Source organism: Paralichthys olivaceus, chromosome 17, assembly GCF_024713975.1.
Source record: "Paralichthys olivaceus isolate ysfri-2021 chromosome 17, ASM2471397v2, whole genome shotgun sequence".
NCBI classification, from domain to species: domain Eukaryota; kingdom Metazoa; phylum Chordata; class Actinopteri; order Pleuronectiformes; family Paralichthyidae; genus Paralichthys; species Paralichthys olivaceus.
Genome location: NC_091109.1, coordinates 6,454,638 through 6,474,807, shown reverse-complemented (window position 1 = coordinate 6,474,807; position 20,170 = coordinate 6,454,638). Strand labels below are relative to the sequence as shown.

At 42.9% G+C, this 20,170-nt stretch overlaps 2 protein-coding genes across 3 annotated transcripts; one reads left to right on the top strand and one right to left on the bottom strand.

Annotated features, from left to right (window-relative positions):
* Nucleotides 1–80: 80 nt before the first annotated feature.
* Nucleotides 81–4,813, top strand: pdia4 (protein disulfide isomerase family A, member 4). The gene is made up of 10 exons (XM_020087503.2): nucleotides 81–398; nucleotides 1,320–1,494; nucleotides 1,724–1,929; nucleotides 2,040–2,178; nucleotides 2,308–2,513; nucleotides 2,766–2,924; nucleotides 3,075–3,226; nucleotides 3,377–3,533; nucleotides 3,670–3,903; nucleotides 4,129–4,813. The coding sequence occupies exons 1-10, from the start codon at nucleotides 323–325 to the stop codon at nucleotides 4,542–4,544; spliced, it is 1,920 nt and encodes a 639-aa protein (XP_019943062.1). The 5' UTR covers nucleotides 81–322; the 3' UTR covers nucleotides 4,545–4,813.
* A 101-nt stretch (nucleotides 4,814–4,914) lies between these two features.
* Nucleotides 4,915–18,389, bottom strand: LOC109629698 (alanine aminotransferase 2-like). 2 transcript variants are annotated; one of them, XM_069513006.1, is made up of 14 exons: nucleotides 18,088–18,389; nucleotides 17,750–17,875; nucleotides 15,369–15,546; nucleotides 15,126–15,293; nucleotides 11,558–11,647; nucleotides 11,150–11,258; nucleotides 10,814–10,947; nucleotides 10,060–10,303; nucleotides 9,528–9,607; nucleotides 8,866–9,002; nucleotides 8,099–8,273; nucleotides 6,303–6,458; nucleotides 6,087–6,199; nucleotides 4,915–5,738 (listed from the first exon to the last, which is right to left on the bottom strand). In XM_069513006.1, exons 4-14 carry the CDS (start codon nucleotides 15,270–15,272, stop codon nucleotides 5,648–5,650), a joined length of 1,476 nt encoding a protein of 491 aa, XP_069369107.1. In that variant the 5' UTR covers nucleotides 15,273–15,293; nucleotides 15,369–15,546; nucleotides 17,750–17,875; nucleotides 18,088–18,389; the 3' UTR covers nucleotides 4,915–5,647. The 2 variants fall into 2 exon arrangements, with proteins under 2 accessions (XP_069369107.1, XP_019943063.2); XM_020087504.2 differs by having other exon boundaries at nucleotides 17,718–17,875; nucleotides 18,088–18,130.
* Nucleotides 18,390–20,170: the final 1,781 nt, after the last annotated feature.

The window sequence follows — 20,170 nt, the reverse complement described above, 5'->3', positions numbered from 1 at the left end:
ATAACATCCTCCAACGTATGTGACTGAGGGGTTGAGTGGCGACTTGTGATTGGAGGAGAGCCGGCGGGGAGAGCCAATCACAGCGTGGCAAGTCAGACAAGTTGCAGACTGGGGAGGTGGTGTGTGTGTGACTTCAGACGTGATTAGTTTGTATGACACACACTGACACACACACACTGACACACACACACACACACTCACAGAGTAGAGATCCGGACTGTGGGTCGAACACTTTGATGACATTCACCAACGAGCTAAGTTAAATTAGCTCCTGCTTGATAACGCGGTTCATCCTCATCATCATCATCATCATCTGAGGACCATGAGGAAGGTCGCTCTGCTGCTGCTGCTGCTCCTCGGCGTCGCTCTTCTTGTGACCGTCAGCAGATGTGAAGAAGGTAAAACTGAGCCGCACACAAGCCTTTAAATACGAGTGAGTCCAGTAAACATGCTGCTGCTGCTGCTAGTGTCATTGTTACTAGTTCTTGCAGACGCTCTGCTAGCTCTGTTAGCATGCTAGTTAGCGCGCAGGATGGGCTAATGTCAACAGAGGTGCCGCACACTCAAAAACGCACGGACCTGACCTGACCCCTGTGAATCAGCTTATGAATTCCCCTTCTGGGATGGAACAGACGTGTCCGTGCAGCTGGTGCAAAACATCCTGGGACTGTGGGGTTTGTAGTTTTGTGTGTAGTCACACGTGGGAGTCAGTCACAAACTTCTAGCACGTTTCCCTCTCACACAAACAGTTGCACCTTCTTCTCATTGCAGGCGAACAGATCCCATGTTGAGAAACCGCTGCTGTCACATTTCGCTTCACTGGCTGCAGCAACACACATTCACGCACCTGTAACACGGGAAGAATGTGCACATCTGGAAATCAGTCTTGTCAATTCATACATTGAGATCGAACACAAGACCACAACTAAAACTGCACAACTGTCACAAATGTAAAAAGGTTTTTCATCGCTCACTAGTTCTTCTCAGTGTGGCATCTCAAATCTCAGTTAAATGTGGAACAAAAGTGATTTGTGTGTCTGCAGAGCCTGGAGGGCACTTTGTTCAGAGTTCTGAGAACCTCATCGGTAAATGAAACCAGTTCTTTGAGGTTTATGGTGTTTGGCAAACCAGCTTTTATATCATCCAATATATAATTGTTTGAATCACTTGAGCTCCACATTCACTGAGATATTTGGTGCTAAAGTGAGTGAGCACAACTTTGCGAGTGAAAAAGCAGCATTTGTGTCAAGCAGTTATACACAATGTCCAAGATTTCCTCCTCCTGAAATCAACCTGTATCTCTTTTTATTTTCTGTAAGATGCCACAGAGGAGAGGGAGGAGGCTGATGAAGAGGACAGTGATGAGGATGAAGATGAGGATGAAGATGACACGGAGGTGAAAGAAGAGAACGGGGTGCTGATTCTCAACGACAACAACTACGACACGTTCATAGAAGGGAAAGACACGGTTTTAGTTGAGTTTTATGCTCCATGGTACGTTTGAACTTTCTCATCTAGAGAGATTTGCTTTAATCATGTTACACTTTATCCAATGTAATTATTTTTGGTTGCTGTCCAACTGGTAAGATGTTGAGAAGTCAAAAATAAATGATGCATAGCAGAGGAGCAGAAGAAACTGAAACCATTCCCTATGCAAATTCTACTGCATACTTCTTTTCACATCCTAAACAATATTTCGGTGTTCTTTCGTTTATCCGTTTAGGTGTGGCCATTGCAAACAGTTTGCACCAGAGTATGAAAAGATCGCTCAGGCTCTCAAGGAGAACGATCCTCCGATACCTGTGGCCAAAGTGGATGCGACGATAGCCAGTGGGTTGGCGAGCAGGTTCGAGGTGTCGGGCTATCCCACCATCAAGATCCTGAAAAATGGAGAGCCTGTGGACTACGATGGAGAAAGGACACAGAAAGGTAGGAACAGTTCCATTTCCTGCTGTGAAGTGTCCTCACAACCTTTTAACACAAACTCTGCATCTTTTGAAAAATAATGAGCATTAATATGTTGGCTCTGTTTGCTGCAGCACTTGTGGATCGGGTGACAGAAGTAGCTCAGCCAGATTGGAAGCCTCCACCTGAGGCGACACTGGTGCTGACCAAAGACAACTTTGATGAGATCGTTAACAACGCAGACATCATCCTGGTGGAGTTCTACGCCCCATGGTCAGTCTGACTGACTGTAGATTCCTTTAGAAGTGACTTACACTTACATGGATGTGATAGTTGTGCATTTTAATAGCAGCACTTAAATATAATGTCCCTCATTATTTACTTCTTATAAATGACCTTCAGGTGTGGACACTGTAAGCGTTTGGCTCCAGAGTACGAGAAGGCGGCCAAGGAGCTGAGCCAGCGCTCTCCATCCATTCCTCTGGCTAAGGTGGACGCCACCGTTGAGAGCGATATCGCCACACGCTTCGGAGTTACAGGGTATCCAACCCTCAAGATCTTCAGGAAGGGCAAGGTGTTTGACTACAATGGACCCAGAGAGAATTATGGTAGGTGTTGTGCTGTTTTTCATGCATGTAAAAACAATTCCTGAGAGAATTAGACTCGGCCAGTGAGGTGCAGACCGATGAGGGTCGATTAGTATGATCGTGAATTTTTTCGACGATCCAACTGACGACCGATGCAGCAGGATTTCTTTGTGCAGGAAACGTTGCTCGAGTTTGCCTGCAGGTCGATCTGTGTACATGTTTCATTTTTGTTCATCCATCAGCTGAGCTCCACCTCTTTCACTTTCTCTTCAGGTATTGTTGACTACATGGGTGAGCAGGCAGGGCCTCCCTCCAAACAAGTCCAGGCAGGAAAGCAGGTGCAGGAGCTCATCAAGGATGGCGACGACGCCGTCATCGTGGGCGTGTTCTCCAGCGACGAGGACGCAGCCTATGAGATCTACATCGAGGCTTGTAAGTAGTTATACCTTTAGGACCTGACCTGTAGTATAAGTAATATAGACCATTTTATTATATTTGACGTATTTCTTCGATATTCTTCAAATACCAGTGAAACAGATCTGAGGATGTTATCTCACTGTCGCTCGTCTGTCTGTCTGTCAGGTAACGCTCTCAGGGAAGACTTCACCTTCCGTCACACCTTCAGCTCTGAAGTGGCCAAACTGCTCAAAGCATCACCTGGTCAGGTCGTCATCACTCAGCCTGAAAAGTTCCGCTCCAAGTATGAGCCAGCATCACACAAGCTCGCATTCAAGGTACGAATCTCTATCTCAGTATAAAACCCTTGATTCACGCTCTTTTCAGTTTTAATGTTGATGTTGTAAAATAAACTGTCAACACTTTAAATATTGCTTTGTCCATAGTTCTTGTTCTGAAACATGAACTCCATCTTTTTCATTTCATAGGACTCCACATCAGTGTCTGAGGTGCAGGAGTTCTTCAAAAAGCATGTGATTCCTCTGGTGGGCCACAGGAAACCAAGCAATGATCCTAAACGTTACACCAAACGACCCCTGGTGGTTGTGTACTACGGAATCGACTTCAGCTTTGACTACAAGAAAGGTGAGTTTGTTGAAATGCTGTTTTGGTTTTGTCTCTGTCAAATGATTTTAATGATAATCCAGCATATTTTAACTGAATTTAAAGACACCTAACAATGTTTTATTACTATGTCTCTTTATTTCTCTTTAATTTTTAGCTACACAGTTCTGGAGGTCCAAGGTGCTTGATGTGGCCAAAGACTTCCCAGAGTACACGTTTGCCATCGCTGATGAGGAAGACTACGCAGACGAGCTGAAGAGCATCGGCCTGAGTGAGAGTGGGGAGGAAGTTAACGTGGGAATTCTTGCCGACGGAGGCAAGAAGTTTGCCATGGAGCCCGAGGAGTTTGACTCTGAGGTGCTGCACGACTTTGTTATGGCATTTAAGAAAGGTGAGTGTCGAATTGTTGCTTTTTTTCCTGTGCAGTTATGCAGAAATGTTTTGTTTGGATTTTGTGGCACATTTTCCTTGAAGCATGTAAAGACATTTATCAAAAACATGTTTTAACCTTTATAATTGTGACATTTTGCTCATACGATCACAGAACACAAACCTTGCAGCTTCCAAATTTCTGTCTTGAGTTTTTACATGTACTTCTTCTTTCTCATTTCCACAGGAAAGCTCAAACCCATCATCAAGTCCCAGCCAGTGCCAAAGAACAACAAAGGACCTGTGAAGGTCGTGGTTGGAAAAACCTTTGACGACATCGTCATGGATACTCAGAAAGACGTCCTGATTGAGTTTTATGCCCCCTGGTGCGGCCACTGCAAGAAACTGGAGCCTGATTATTTGGCTCTGGGCAAAAAGTACAAAGGAGAGAAGGACCTGGTGATCGCCAAGATGGACGCCTCCGCTAATGACGTGCCAAACGAGAGCTACAAAGTGGAGGGCTTCCCCACGATTTACTTTGCCCCAAGTAACAACAAGCAGAGCCCCGTCAAACTGGAAGGGGGAGACAGAACAGTAGAGGGACTTAGTAAGTTTTTGGAAAAGCACGCCACAAAACTATCACAGCAGAGAGATGAACTTTGAAACGCTTGCTCCTGACCAGTAGCTTAAGAACTCTTACTGTGCTCGGGCAGAGACTTGGAGGACCCTGAGGGGAGGACCCTTAGGGGAGGGGCCTCTGAGAGGTTTGACGGTGTTACTGAGTTGCTGTGACGATAACCACGTTCAATCATCATTTTAGTTTCTGTTCATTCCAAGAGATTCAGCTTCTGTTTCTAAAAGCATGTAAGCACTGTTGAAGATTTAAGTCTTTTTAAATAAAACTGAAAATGATGGCACGTGCCAACACTCAACTGAGACTCTGTGTTACTGTGAATGAAAACATACAAGACAGAAAGGCTTTGTCAAATACATTTCAAATGTAAGCGCCAGCATTGCACACACCTCAAAAATGTATTTTCAGAAATTCATGTTTTAATCTCCTTTAAGAACAATTAGTAAAAGAAATGGCTACATTCTGAGACGGTTAAGGATTTCACTGGTAGGACTCAGTCATACTCACAGACAACCAGGTCAATCAAGTAATCACCTAAAGGCTCATTTATTCTGCCTCTGCATGAAAACAGACGCATCTTTTCAAAGAGGTAACCATCACTGACTATAGTTCCATGTGTCCTTCATGTTGGAATGGTTGTAAAGCAATGTATCCAATAGAGGGCAGCACATAGTCGGGTTCCTGACAAAACAAACATGTTGAAGGGAGAGGAGATAGTTAATAATGTACCTCATAAGAAAGAAGCAAAATCATAGTTGCTAACTGATGTAGTCAGTGAGACGATTAAATACATTCCCACATGAACCTGAATACGGACAGAAGGCTCCATCTCACGTTGAGAATAAATGAGCCTTTACACTCTTGTAAAACAAAAAGTCCTTGGCGGGAGAGAGATGAACCTATGACAAGTACGTCTGAAATATATTATCCATCTAAAAAAAACTTCTGAACTTAACAAAATTGGCCGGTTAAGGTCATTGTGCATAAGAGCAAGAAATCCTGACTGCACATATTTTCACTAGCTCTCTAAATGAAACGTTGAAGGTTCTTCACTCGTGAAATGGGCTCAAAGGCACTTGAAGATACTGGAACTGATGTGAGTTTGTTCTGGAGATGCAGCGTTGGAGGATCCTTATGAGAACTCCTGTGTGAACCGCAGGTGGAAGTCGCGGATCTTCTGCAGCACAACTTTCAACTTGTCAGTGGGCGGCAGTATGGTCATCCTGCAGAGGAGGACGTAACACAAAAAGGGGCTCAGGTTAAAAGTGCAATTAAACCACAAGCAATTATATTTTTATGAGGAAACAATGAAACATTTTTATCAGGATTAAACAAAGCATATATAAAGATGGATGACACGTCTCCACTTCCAGAGAAATAGAAATATTCTGGAGGAAGGTGCTGCCATCTCCCATTAGGAGCCCAAGTCTGCACTGAGGTCGAGAAGTGGAGCCGCCGTTACACGCACTCCACCAATCACAAGTTGGTCTCAGCTCTCAATCGACATTTTACCAAATTTTTATGTCATCACATATCGAATTCAAACCAAACTTTAAACTTTCTCTACTCACCTAAAGTGATAGGTTCCATCTCTCTGCCCAAATCCGCTACCGGGCACCAAACAGATCCCCTCCTCCTCCAGCAGCTTCATACAGTAGAACATGTCAGGGATCTGGCCTTCTTCCTATAGACACACACACACACACACACACACACACACACACACGTTTGTATTTGTCTACACAGATTCATAAATCAGGCTGACACAGTATGAATGAAGAGCCGACCTTGGCCTTGTCGATGGCCTTCTGAGATAGATTGAGGCGGGGGAAGGTGTACATGGCCCCCTGGACCGGATTACACGTGATGCCAGGTACTGTGTTGAAGATCTGTTCTGTTAGCCTGGCCTTCTCTGCCAACGCTGCCAACACCGCCGTCCGCTCCTGCAGGAGAAAGAAAAGGTCAAACTGTCAGAGCTCTAGGCTACATCAACACAAGCCTAGAACGATAAGGAAATACCCCCAAACTCGCTGTGCGTGAGGGTGCTGGATCCAGCCAGACAATGATGTGGGCTCTTGCCCCTCCTAAGGATGCAAAGGCCAGGCTGAACCCTGCACCTTCTGCAGGAGCTACTGGTAAAACAATATTATCACCTTTACTATTTACATGGAGCGACCAAGTTAGATATCAGTTTCATGACATCAGTATTTATCTCCAGTACTTGTACCTTGTGTTGTTAAAGTGTTTGCCCCTCCCATGCCCCCAGAAGAGTTCATGTGATGTATTTTCTTGGTATTGGTGACCACCTGAACCAAACTGTGGGAGAACAGCAGCTTCTTAAAACACACTGGTTTTCTTTCACTGCATTGAGAGGACTCTTTAAAATGTTGGGGCCTTGTTATTTATGGTTTGGATGTGAAACGAGTCTTTAAATCGAGACTCAGGAGAAGACAGTATAACACGAGTGAGCTGTGCGGCGCTCTCTGTATGTCTTTGTTGCAGTGTAACATCACACCCTCTGAAGGTGGACGGGAGCAGCAAATACCAAACATGATGTAAGATGACTCTGGGCGAGGTTTACTGTTATTGCTGCTCTGGGTTTGATCATTTGACTGACGTGGTGATAAATACTTTTGCGGGACTTGGTCCTCTGGTTACTAGAAGCTGTAATCAAATCCTCTGGCAGGTCAGTCATGAGAGTAGGTAGTGTATGTGTTTATTTCTATACGGGGAGAAGTAAAGAGCATGAACCAATACCTCATGTCACACCATTATATCATGTAAGGTCATTTTAAATACATGTCTCTAAATATAGAAAATAAAATTTAGAAAGTACTAAACATCCATTAATGATATTCTCATGCTGAAGAATGCAGTTGTGTAATACATATACACATAGAGCAATAAATCTTGCTGCTACACACTGTGAACATACAAACGATGTGGACCTAATGGATTCCTTTAAACTGCACAATGCTTTCGTCTGACCGTGGGCCTAATGGACACAATAATGTATGATGTTCCTCTTGACAAAGCTCAAAGCTTTCTCCTACTCCACTTTAAGATGTGACGAAGTGTCTTTTAATCCCATGTAACAGACACAATTAAGCACAGGTCATATTTCAGCAGCCAAAAGCTGAGTATTCAGAACTGACTCAGAGCTGCATGACGACTTTAACCCAGTCAATACAGGCTTTGTTACATCCTGGTATTTACAAATATTTACATAGTGTAAGAATATTCTGTGTTTGCTAGAGTGTGCAAGAGTGTTTCCAGGGTGTGTTTAAAGGGATAGTTCACCCAACAAGGAGAGTGAGAGGCTGAAAACGTGGTGTAAACGAAGCCTTTTCTTGGAAGACACCACGTGTTTTTTTTTCTGCTGTTTTTTCTGTTAGAGGAAGTGGTCGCAATTTACTTTAATTATATTGGATTTATTTGCAATGTTTTTTACCCCTGAAACTCCAGAAGTGTTTTGTGGACTCAACACATAACCCACCCCTCCATCAGCATAGTGCTGAGTAGATAATGAGGGCATTTTCATTTTTGGGTGAACTATCCCTTTAACGTGAGTTTATTTCCATACCTTCACAAATGTGTTGTAGGACGGCTCGCCCTGCTGTGGGGGGTTGACCACCAGGTCTAGCAGAGCCTGTCCGGGGATGGGGGGACACAAACGCACCGACACCAGTTTGATGAGTTGGGCCTTCACCTCAGGGTCCATGTTGATCACCTCCATGTAACCTCCACGGAATCCACATCTGACAAAAACCAGTGGAGTCAGTCATTAAGTTTACTCTTATGTCTACAACTCATGAGTCCCATTCACTCAGTCATCCGTCTAAACCTGCTGTCAGACATGCACAGAACTCTGGACATTTTCAGAGTCAGATTTTCTGGAACTTCACAGCGAGTGAGCAGACGTGTTGGCGATGTCTGTAATAAAAACACGAAACTGGAAAAAAATAGAATAATACCAATATCTCCGGATTAGAAAGAGGTGTCACAAAGATGCCCACAAAATTGTCAACTTAGGAAGACGAAGAGATTCAAGGGCTTTTGATGGTAAGTTCCGACACTGGTGTTGATGGGCTGTAAAAAAAAAAAAGATTTCCACAGTGGAACTTACATACATTATTCATCTGTCTGCAGACAGCTTATCGTTCATACATCCATTCATACACTGTCAAGGGAAACTAGGAGTTCAGTGTTTTGCCGGAAGACACTTTGCAATAAAGACTGGAGGAGCCAGAGATAAAAAAACACTAACCATCCAATCAGGAGACGACCTGCTTTATCGTGTGTGTGTGTGTGTGTGTGTGTGTGTGTGTGAGTGTGCTTCTCATTACTTACTCTCCCATGTAGCATTTGGAGGTAGAGTGGAAAGAGGCCATCTCCACTGTGCCTGAGTATTCTGGTCCCATCTCAAACAACACCTTCTTAAAGGAGTGAAATTTACAGCCCTCTGCATACACGTTGTCCTGGTAGACCTGAAATCATAAAAACAAACTTAGAAAGCCTTACAATGAAAAAGGAATTCATAAGAATGTACGTGCAGAATATCTACAAGTTAATTTAAAAAATGCACATAACAAATTATGTATTTATATATAAATCTGTATTTGTATGAATTACAAAATCTATAAATAGTATTAATAAATGAAAGACAACAATTTATGATAGAAAGGATATTTCTGTATTTCCACATTTATTTCTGTATTTAGACTGAATTAACATATCAGCACCAAAATGCATGAATTGATAAATATATAAATATATAAATAAATAATTAAATCGATGCAGAAATAAATACATGTAGAGAAACAGTTTAATTTACTAGTGTATTTGATTGTTTCCATTTTCTGTCCTTCAAATACATAAACAAACAAAACACTGGCGTTCACAATCATCAGGTGGAGCCTGAACGCAGCACGCTCGAGTGATTTATTGTTAACATGTCCTTTGAAAACAACTGAGAGTGGGACAAAAAAGAGGAAATGACTTGAGTGAGTTACTTCATCAGCCATGAGGAAGAGATGCTCCTCTTTAGCGAATCGGATCACGTCTTCGATGCACTGCCTGCTCTGGACCTGACCTGTCAAACCGCACAACAACACAAGTGTGAGGAGGGTGAGAGGAGATGCACACAGACCCAGCGACAAAAACCAAATCACAAAACATGATCACATGATTTTAACTTCAGGATTTTTGTCATCATTGATGCTGCACGTTCCTGTTTTTAACAAGGACAGTGTGCATGCACATTTCTAATCCTTAATGTGCCCTCACAATAAAAGTGAGATACCGCACCACTGACATCAGATCAGGTCTTTGTTGATCAGTCTTCATGACATAAAGCAATTTGCAAACAATGAGTCTAAACACACCCTCATTACAATGATGGTGTGTTTGCTTTTTAAACAACAAGCTGGGTGTGTCAGTCTGAGACTGGCAATGACATTTGCTGCCAAATGACATGAGGCAATGAACGGGCCAATGTCTAATTTAAAAACTCCAGCCACGGTTTCATTGCACGTGGTTAAATACCGGTGGGGTTTCCAGGGTTGATGATGCAGAGCACCCGGGGGTTGCAGTGCTTTCTGGCTTCGTTCAGTGCCCTCCTGAGTTCTGCAGCGTCCAAACCCCAACACTTTTCCTCATCCAGGTAGTAGTTGATCTGCACAGCACCCAGGTCGGCGAGGGCGGCCGAGTACAGAGGGTACTGAGGGATGGAGATCATCACCCCCGTACGGTCGCGACCCTCACCGCACACCAGCAACTTCAGCATGGTCTAGAATCAGAGAGAAGAATCAAAGAGGGTAGAAGGAGCATAAACCTTTTGAAGAATATGGGTTGGCAGGATGTTCATGTGCGAAACCAATCAGGCGTGGTTGTTTGACCCTTGGCATAATGGTGAGACAGTTACAGAATATAAGACTGATTTACATGACTCACTACAAAGTGCAGAGTAAACAAACACACACACAGGATATATAAACACATGTCACACCAACAACCCCACACAGCAGATAGCCTGCAGTGCAGTAGCTGGGTGTATCTTAAGGTCATTCGGTAGTAGTCTGATTAGATTGTGTAAACTAGAGAAAGCTGATCTGACGGTGACAAAGGTCTGAAGGTGGAATGACGTCACGCGTGTGCAAGGTACGGCCAAGTATAAAATGAACAGAAGTTGAATTGAGACCAGATCCTTATAACCCAAAAATATGTCCGATTAACGCAACACGTTGACTCATGGAACAGTTTTGTACATCAGTGAGACGATGAGGAGTGTAACTCGTACCACGATGGCATCGCTGGCCCCGGTGGAAAGGTAGATGTTGTCAGGGTTGGAGGGGATTCCACCGTCCCTCCTCTCTATGAAGCCTGCCACATCTTGACGGATGCACTCAATCCCCTGGCTGGCACTGTAGGCCCCTAGATCACAGGACAGTGAACTCTGATTCAAACAGAACACCCGGCATTGATCAGTCCATGTTCTGTTTAAACAGTGAACAGGCCCGTAGTGTCTGAATGAATGATTAATGAATCAACAAATGGATGGAGACGCTGGTGACGTGGCGACTGAAAGGACAGGGTCGGCCAATGCGGTTGTTGGAATGAGGGGGAGTTGTCTGACCTATACTGTGGCCGCCGCAGGCCTCGAGGATGCGCCGCGCTCTCTTCTTGGCGTCTGACGGAAACTTGTCGTCTTCCAGGAGTTCGGGGTAAGAACACAATGCCAAGACCTGAGAAAGAGAACAAAAATAAAAAAAACGCACCACTACATACTGTATCTAATCCTTACATAAGCTACACACACACACATATACAAGTATATATAAATGTTTCCGTCCAATATTTATACTGCTTAAACGGCGATAGTTGTGGAGGAGGTGGAGCCAAGCCCAGATATGTGTGAGCAGATGCACGAACAAACGCACAGTTGCAAATCCAGTTTTCCGACATACACCTATAATGACACCTGTTAGACCTATTATACATCAGCACTTTGACCTGAGGCAAAACTTTGCAGAGGGGGACTAACCTGTCGGAGGAATGTGATTGGTTTCTGACCCATGGCGTGGGCGTCGCCTATGTTTGCCTTGATGACTTCTGTGAAAGGTTTCTTGACTCCCTGAAAAACAGGAGCACACATAGAGACTGTGGAAAAGGGTCATGAGACATGAGGCAAGATACAGCAGCAGCTTCATAACACCACAGTTAAAGCCTGATTTTGTGAAATTTGTTCGCAGACGTGAGACATTGTTTAAACACGTGTTTCAAATTTCAGGTCATCACCACGGGGAACACATATTGTCCCACGCTGTCCCTCTGTGGTGAGGAAATGAGTTCTCAGAATGACATCACATCTCCCGCCCTTTTATGTTGTTAACACCTGATGGAGCAGAATGCAAATCTAATCTCAGCCACTTGCATTCACCCAACGAACACGTCCCCCTGGGGCCCCTGAAACACAAGCATCTTCTCTCATTTGCGCCCTTTTGTTTCACACAGACCCTGGTTGGAGTCAGTTTTGGCCCCGTGCAGCAGGAGCTGGACGACACTGCTGCTGCTCACAGAAACACAAACCCCTCACTGTTGGTTGTTGTAATGCTTTCGAATCACTGACTTAGTAAAAAATTGCATGATGAGCTTGGATTGTTTCATTTTATTCCTCATCTGAACCATTTTGCTGCTTCAATCCACTCAGTCTTCCGCTCTATTGAATCAGCATGTCCTTCGTCATCATCTCTGTGGACAAATTAGACGCTGCAGGATCTGGTTTGGTGCCTGTGAGTCTGTTTTATCTATGTATGTAACATTTTAACATATTTAAGATTTTTAAGGCCTAAAATTCAGATGATTAAATTCAGCCACACATGTCCAACTCTGGCCTTTCCTTTGTTGGTACATACATTTTATAATCCCTTTCCCAGTCTGGTGAAAGCTGCACAAATCCCATAAATAAAATCATCATGCATAGATTGGCACAGCAAAAAATTAATAAAGCACAATTGGCCTGTATGTAAATAACCTGTTTTTCAATAACCTTTAAAAGCCTTAGTCCTCAGAACACAGGACAGTGACTCTATCTTTTAAATATCTTTTAAAAAACATGTTTACATGATCCTTGTCATGATTCAGCATGTCGTACAACATTAAAATTACCAGGAAACGGGCCTCCAGGGGCACAGGCCGAACTTTCCTTTTGTCTGAGTCAATATTATCATTTCTGTGTCCTTGCATGAAAGTGAGAGTGAGACCTGCAAGGCTCTCTGGGTAGAGCTATAAGTAAAACGTGAGCGTGTTTAAAATCTCAGTAACTGGATGCAGCACGTTTCCTTTTTAGTCCCTGTCCCTGCCTGCTCTCCAGCAACAAAGACGCTGCTGTTCTGTGGGGGAGGAGAGAGAGAGAGAAGCCAGTCCCCAGTTCAGCACCGAGTGGTCCCGCTAGGTCAGCAGCACCAAGCACTGATCACGCAGGCTGGACCAGTGAACCGTGCAAAGAAACCTAGAGGGTCAGTGGGATGAATGGAGCCTACCCTGACAACTGTCCGGAATTCACATTTCACTCAGTCTTGTGACGCAACCTTTAAACTCTCATCCCTGTGAGAGGTTCAGCCAGGATACGATCATCGGAAGTGTGCTTTTTCAATCTCTGACTGACGCAAATGGAAAAGGAGCCACTGCTGCTCCGCTCATGTGATTTAAATCAATAGCACTGAAAAGATGCCAGCTGAGATGAAACTCAGAGAAGAGAAAATTAAAAGAATATGGGGATTCTTTTTGTGATCTCTGGCTCTATTGTCGCCCCGTTTATTGTCACAGACACATGCACACTAAATGAGGTCCAGGACCGAATTAGCTCACTGGAGAGCAGCCCCCGTCAAATGTCTGGGTGAGGATTTATAAGGGTCATCACTTCACTGGCACACAGACAAACACACACACACATACATACATACACATAAATATGCACACGCACGCATGCACGCACATGCACACACAACTGCATAAAATCTGCTGAGCCATCAGCCAAAGTGTTGTAGTCACAGATCTGACAGGAACAGGAAGTATCCCCCAAGATAACTGGACTGAACTGCAGCCGTATGAAACCTCCTGACTTTAAAGAAAAACTCAGAGAGTTTCCTCAGCTGACGTTGAGGAAACTTTCTTTTTTCTTTTCAGCACAAGCAGTGTTTGGGTTTTCTCAGGAAAATCACTATTAAAAGTAACTCAAGGTAACCTCTCACAAAACAAATATTTTTCCATCTCATATTTCACATTTCTCCTTTTTTGACTCTGAACTGACCTATTTTACATAAATCTTTTTAATTCCTGTATAACAGAAAACAGTCAAACATAGAAGTTTGTTTTTAGCATTCCCTTTCTTGAGCAGAGGAAAAACTGGTGGACTACCAAGAACTGCAGCGCTTTTCTCCTGAACCGCTCATCATTAACCTCCCTGAAGAGAGAGAGAGAGGCCCTGCAGACGCTGCCGGGGCCTCACAGCTGCACCGTGCGCTCCCAAAGAAGTCTCTGCAGAAGGAGGTGGGCAAAGTGACAGAGACAAAACAGGGCAGAGAATGCACCCTCTCCTCTTATGTAATAACAATCCTCAACGTACACATCCTCCACTCTCGCTACCCTGCAGCCACCTCGGGGCTAAATAGAAGTGTGCTCAGAGTGGCCCCCTCCTCTGGCTCTGTTACGTGTCCTGTGAAGAGGACATAACTGCAGAGAGTTGCATTACAGCATTTTAAAAAGGAGCTTCCACTTCCAGCTGCATGTCCTTCCTCAGAGGAGAACAGCAGATCAATATGACCACAGGAGAATGTAACATGAGTTGTTATGCACGGGAGTGCCGAGGCAGAGGAACATGACGGACACTGGTATGCAAGGACTTTTAAAAGCTAACCCACTGTCTACGTCCGGCCTGTTACTCCCTCAGCCAGTCAGCAAAAGAAAACAACTGTTCTTCAAGTCATGCTGGGGAATGAGTATTATCCTATCATGTTCTTTATAAGACTGTACTGTACGTTCCATTCTCTAATTACACCTTAAATACTTTAAATATACTCTAGTGGAGTTCAAGGTCTATTATTTCATTCTGTTGTGGAGCTGTTGTTACCTACTTCAGTGAAGTACAAGAACTGAAAAGCGGTACTTTAGTAAAGTTATTGAGTACATTTGTTTAGTTTGTCTCCAGCACAGATGTGATACTTACTTTGCTGCATAGATTAGTCCTAAGCACAAACAATGAGGGTTATCCACGTGATGTCCTATTTACTTTTTTAAGCTGTCCTGTTTTCAAGAAAAAAAAACAAAGGAAATATAAAAGGACCAGGCTTTTAGCTGAAGTCAAATTCCAGCTGTTCTGGATCTGAAGAGGATCAACAGCTGTGCAGTCACCACAGACACACACACACACACACACACACACACACACACACACACACACACACACATTCTCTTATTGCGACAGCTGCAGTTTTTACAATAAAGACATTTTAGTCTTAAGAATAAAAGATAATTCGAATAATTCTCTTACACTGGAAGAAAAACATATTTACATTATTTCCCCACGTGCATTGTTAAACTCTTGTGTTTACCGCTTTCAGCTCCTTCTCTATCTGCACCGCTCTCTGGACGATGGGGCCCCGGACCGCGTACTCCACCCGCTTCACGTTGGGGTTCATGTTCTCCAGAGTGAGCACCCTGTCCCGGTGCGACCCCCCGTCCGCTGCCTGCTGGGACATCTCCGGACTCCTGAAGTGAATCTGAAACGCAGTCAGAGAAATGACAGCGGTTCTGCAGACAGACGCAGATGTTGTGGATGATTCCTGAGCTGTTACCAGTTATTAAAGCAGGAATCAGCTCCACCGGCTCGTCCACTGTCCCTCCTGCAGCTCCTCAGTGCCTGAGCCTGTTCATATTCCCACTCCACGCCACGCCTCGCTCGCTCCTGCTCCTGGTTGGTTGGTTCTTTTTTTCTTTCTCCGGCCCCAGTGTGCCAAGAGACGCCTTTAGGTGCTGTAGGAAAACACACAACTTTAACGCAAGGGCGAGAAACCTTTTGGCATAGAAGTTGCAAACCTTTTGGGATTACAATGAACAATCCTGTAGTTCAATACTTTGAAGACGTTATTGAAGTCTGCTACTCGTCAGTGGTGATGGAACTTCACAAATCATTGAAGTGCAGCCAGGTTCATCTCTTTTATGGGTCTCCTGTTCCTGTTGTGGTTTTTGCAATATGCAGGGTTTCTGTATTTGAATGTGTTGTGACTTACAGTCTATGGTTGTGACCTTTTGCAGAGCATGTTTTGTCAAACTGATGAAACTGTTTTCTTGTACACGTTTTTATTATTTGCATGTGTTTTTTTCTATTTGCATGTGTTTTCCTTAATTTGCAGTGCTTGCAGTGGTGTTTTTTTTTATTGTTTTTAAAAAGATAATATATATAGAGAGAGAGAATTCAGGTATAACTTCGTCACACGTAAAGACAACTAACATACAGAACGAATTCAGAACTATACATACAGGGTAGAGCAAGGTGGAGGCAGGACATGAGTTAAGAAATCGATAAGTCTGGAGCAATGACATTTGCGTTTTCACATACAGTCCCTCAAAAAAAAAAATTCAGGAATATGTCTGTACTTCAGAGTGAAAAACCTAAGCTGGGAAGCTCCTCTATAGCAAAATAAATAATAATTACATAACAAGATGAATAATACAATTATATAGACAATACAATATACAATCATAAATTAATAATAATATAAAATGTGTTTCTATGGACATAATGCAGCAGATACGTATTGATATATGGTCACCGTAAAGATTGCATATAACCATTGATAAAAACAACTTTTGAGTTGAGCTACCATTTAAAGTCATCAGGGATTACAGGTGTCTCTTTTAATCAAGATGGGCCATTTTCAATAGAGAATTCCTCTCACGGAACTCCATCCTTGATCCAAATCAGCTGGGCTTTGAGAGCGACCACTTCACTGATACAGCTCTGTTATCTGTGGCCGGAGCCCTGAAGGCAGCTGCAGAGCTGCAGCTCAGGCCTCAGTTCTTATCTTGCTGAACTTTTCAGTAGCCTTTGATTCCATGAATCACTAAACTATCAGAGTGCACCTGATATGGGCATCTAGGGCAAAGTGCTTTCTTTATTTGAATCCAATCTCACTGGGCATTCTTTCATTGCGTCGTGACGCCAATGTTCTTATCCCATCCCCTCCCCACAGTGGTCCCCTTAGACTCAATTCTGGAGCTCCTCCTTTATGTGACATACACTACTTTTTTGAGTCAGTTATATACTCACATGGCCTCTTATAACACTGCTATGAAGACAACATACAACTATAACTGTCCGTCCTCCAAGATGACCCCATGGTCTCCGTGGATATCTCAGCTGCACATTTGGTGATATACACAAGTTTTTGAAACATGGGTAAACCTGCGGGAAAAAAAGCAGATTAACTCCTTACCTATCGCTGGTAGAGGAGTTTGCCTTTCTGTTTTTTCCCCAGTGCATCATGTTCGACTTCACAAACGCATCGACAACTGAGGCGCTCTCTCACCTCGCTGTCTTATCAACTTAGCAAGTTCAGCTGGGTGTCACATTTCCATCACTACTGACAAGCTTTAAACACAACACTGACAAACATGTCCAACATGGTACTGTAGCACATTCATAGCTGGTCATCTGCACCTCCAGCAGAAAGACAGGGCTAGCTCAAAACTTTATGGTGAACGAAGGAGATCTTCATTTTGTTGGCCTACACCACTTTGCAGCAGCCAGCACTATTGACTTTTGTCAGTGCTTAGTCATCCAAAACACTTCTGCAAATAAAACACACCCATTACTGAATCATTGCAAATATAAGGCCTGATTGTTCACCAGCTAACTGCTAACCTTGTCCATCTACTGTTTAAATAAAGCTGGAAATTAAGCTGAAATGAAAAATGACAAAGTTAAAGGCAAAGCAATAAGCTGAAAGATGCTAAAAATACATTGTGCTTAGAGCCGAGACATCAAGGACTGTGACGTGGAACCCTGTGGATTCACCACAACACGCAACACCTCTCACATTGTCATCTCTCCCAAAGGCTTTTTACAGTAAAAATGTGATGTGCCACAACAGGTAATGTTCTGTAAACAAAAACGAGTGATGTGCGCAGTGGGATTATGTTACCTCCTGCCTCTGCCTGGTGCCTCACCCCTCACCTGACGGTACAGAAATGTCTGTGTTGTTGTGAACATCCGAGTGGAGAATCTCCTGCTGCATGTGTGAAAGGCAAACTCCTTAGAAAGCCCGGAACCAATTCTATGGACATCCTCCGGAGGTCATGTCTGAAAAAACATCTTTACTGTGACATGCTTTTGATGAAAAAGGCAAATTGATACAATGAAAACAAAAATGTAACTTCTTAATTTTAATCAAGTCATGTATTACATATAATATCATGTACTTTACATGACTGTACTGAGTTATTACACATTTTAAATGAGCAACATTTAAATGTTGTGGTCAAGAAATGAAAGTACATTGGTGAGATACTTACTTTGTAGCAGGTTGTACTTGTTAATGAACTTCTCCTGAACACAAACACAGAGGAGCTAAGGGTGCCTATCTTATAACAGTCCTCTGCACAGCTTGGGCGTGCCACATGTTCATGTGCTCCGTGCTACGAACATGACGAATCAAAATAAGGTTTTACGTTGACAAAAACTGTAGCTCACACAGATAAGGCAAGTTTCCCCTTCAAATAGTGTTTCCTTCAGTGCTGCGGTTTGTGGTTTGGTTTGGGGGCTTTGCAAAAACAACTGGCTAAGGCAAAAACTTGGGTTCAGGTTTAGAGAAGGGGAAACAGACTATGAAAAAAAAAAAAAGGCTGATATACGGTTTGTGGGACAGATAGAGATAAGAGTTCGTCACTTCAGTTCTTGCATCACGCTGCATCTGAGGCCAAATTCATGAAGCCATGATTCCTGATTCATGATTCCTTGTACAAAGAAGAAAACATTTTTCACAATATTATTTCTAATAATCTCTCTCATACTTATGGTTTACAATTTATTAAACAGCCTTGTTCATGAGATAAATACATATTTCATAGTTACACCATGTAATAAATTAAATAATTTCTATAATGTGACCTATTGATTTCATCGTACATTTATACCTGAATCAGTCCTTAAAGCTTGGACTCCATGCAAGAAATGAGAATGTTTGAGAATACAGCTTCATTCTAGCTCTTCTGATTAAACCAGATACTTAATGAAACATGACACGGTATCAGTGTAAGATTATGTCACGCCTGCCTCGGCCCTTACACAGCAACTGAGCCAGCAAATGGAATGAAATCAGTCCAGAAAAGCTAGTTATTGAGTCAGAAAAAATGGAAAGACAAGAGGATTAAGCTGCTGATGTATGCATTTTCTTTGGGCAGAAGAAAATGAACCGTGTGAGAAGGACAGAGTGAGAAACAGAGAGACCTCCCTCCCTCTTGGAAGCTGCAAAGACATTCGATATCCCAAACTTAAAAGCATGTGATGCCCCAGTGACTTCAGTGTGTCACGCTGGGCATGTTATGGCAACGTCACACAATACAGCCTGTTAGATTTAGCCTGTAACTAATTTTAAAGTACAGATCAATGTCACATATACTGATAAATAACACATTAAAAGTGCAAAGGCAAAACAACACAAATCTGTCATATGATTATTCTTGTCCAAGTACATGTCAGACTCCATCATCCAAGATGTTTTTAGAGTATTTATAGTACATACAGTAAATCTTATGTCATTTAGAGCCAATACAATGTGGAATATGAAATTTAGAGCATGTCAAGTGATGCATATGCCAAACTTTAAATATAAAATATTGCATAAGCCATCTAAAGCCATTGAGACTATACAGTATGGCGTATACAATCTAGAGCGTTTAAAATATGCTCTTCTCTTTCTGTTACATTTCTGGTGGTACATGACAGTTTCAGATTTCAAAGTAAAAGATCTGAATTCAAAATAGAGGTTTGGAAATTAAAAAACAACATGAGAAATGAAGTGATAAAAAACAAAGACTATGAGCAAATGTTTATCTCCTGAACCTTTTGGGGGGAAAGATAACAGATAGACACACAAACCGATCTCCAATCATAGCAGAAAGATATGAGTTAGTGAAGATTGACAGGACCAGTTTTAGTTGGTCGGTTAATTTCTTCACACTCAAAAACATGTCTGAACATAAGCAGATTCCATTTTTAACAAACTCCCAGAACAACTGTTGCAAAGGCAGCATACAACATGCCCTGTTTGGTGCTAAGCTCTGTCTCAGCACGTCAGAGCATGTGTGTGTGGAATTCTTAATTGCATCTTGAAGGAAAACCACTAAAATGTTTTAAACCCTGTCTTTTATGTCATAAAAACCCAAAACTTGTGATTAGCAGTTTCCCAAGTGTAACAGATTTGTATCTTACTGAACTGTTTGTGCAAATCACGTGGTGCCCTGGCAGACAGGTCAAGTGGAACTGTGACACTCGAGATGTGCTGACAGTGAGTGTGTGACGCAACAGGGAAAGGTCTGGAGGGTTAACATGTGCAACAGCTCTTTTAACCACAGGGGGAGACATTTCTCAACAACT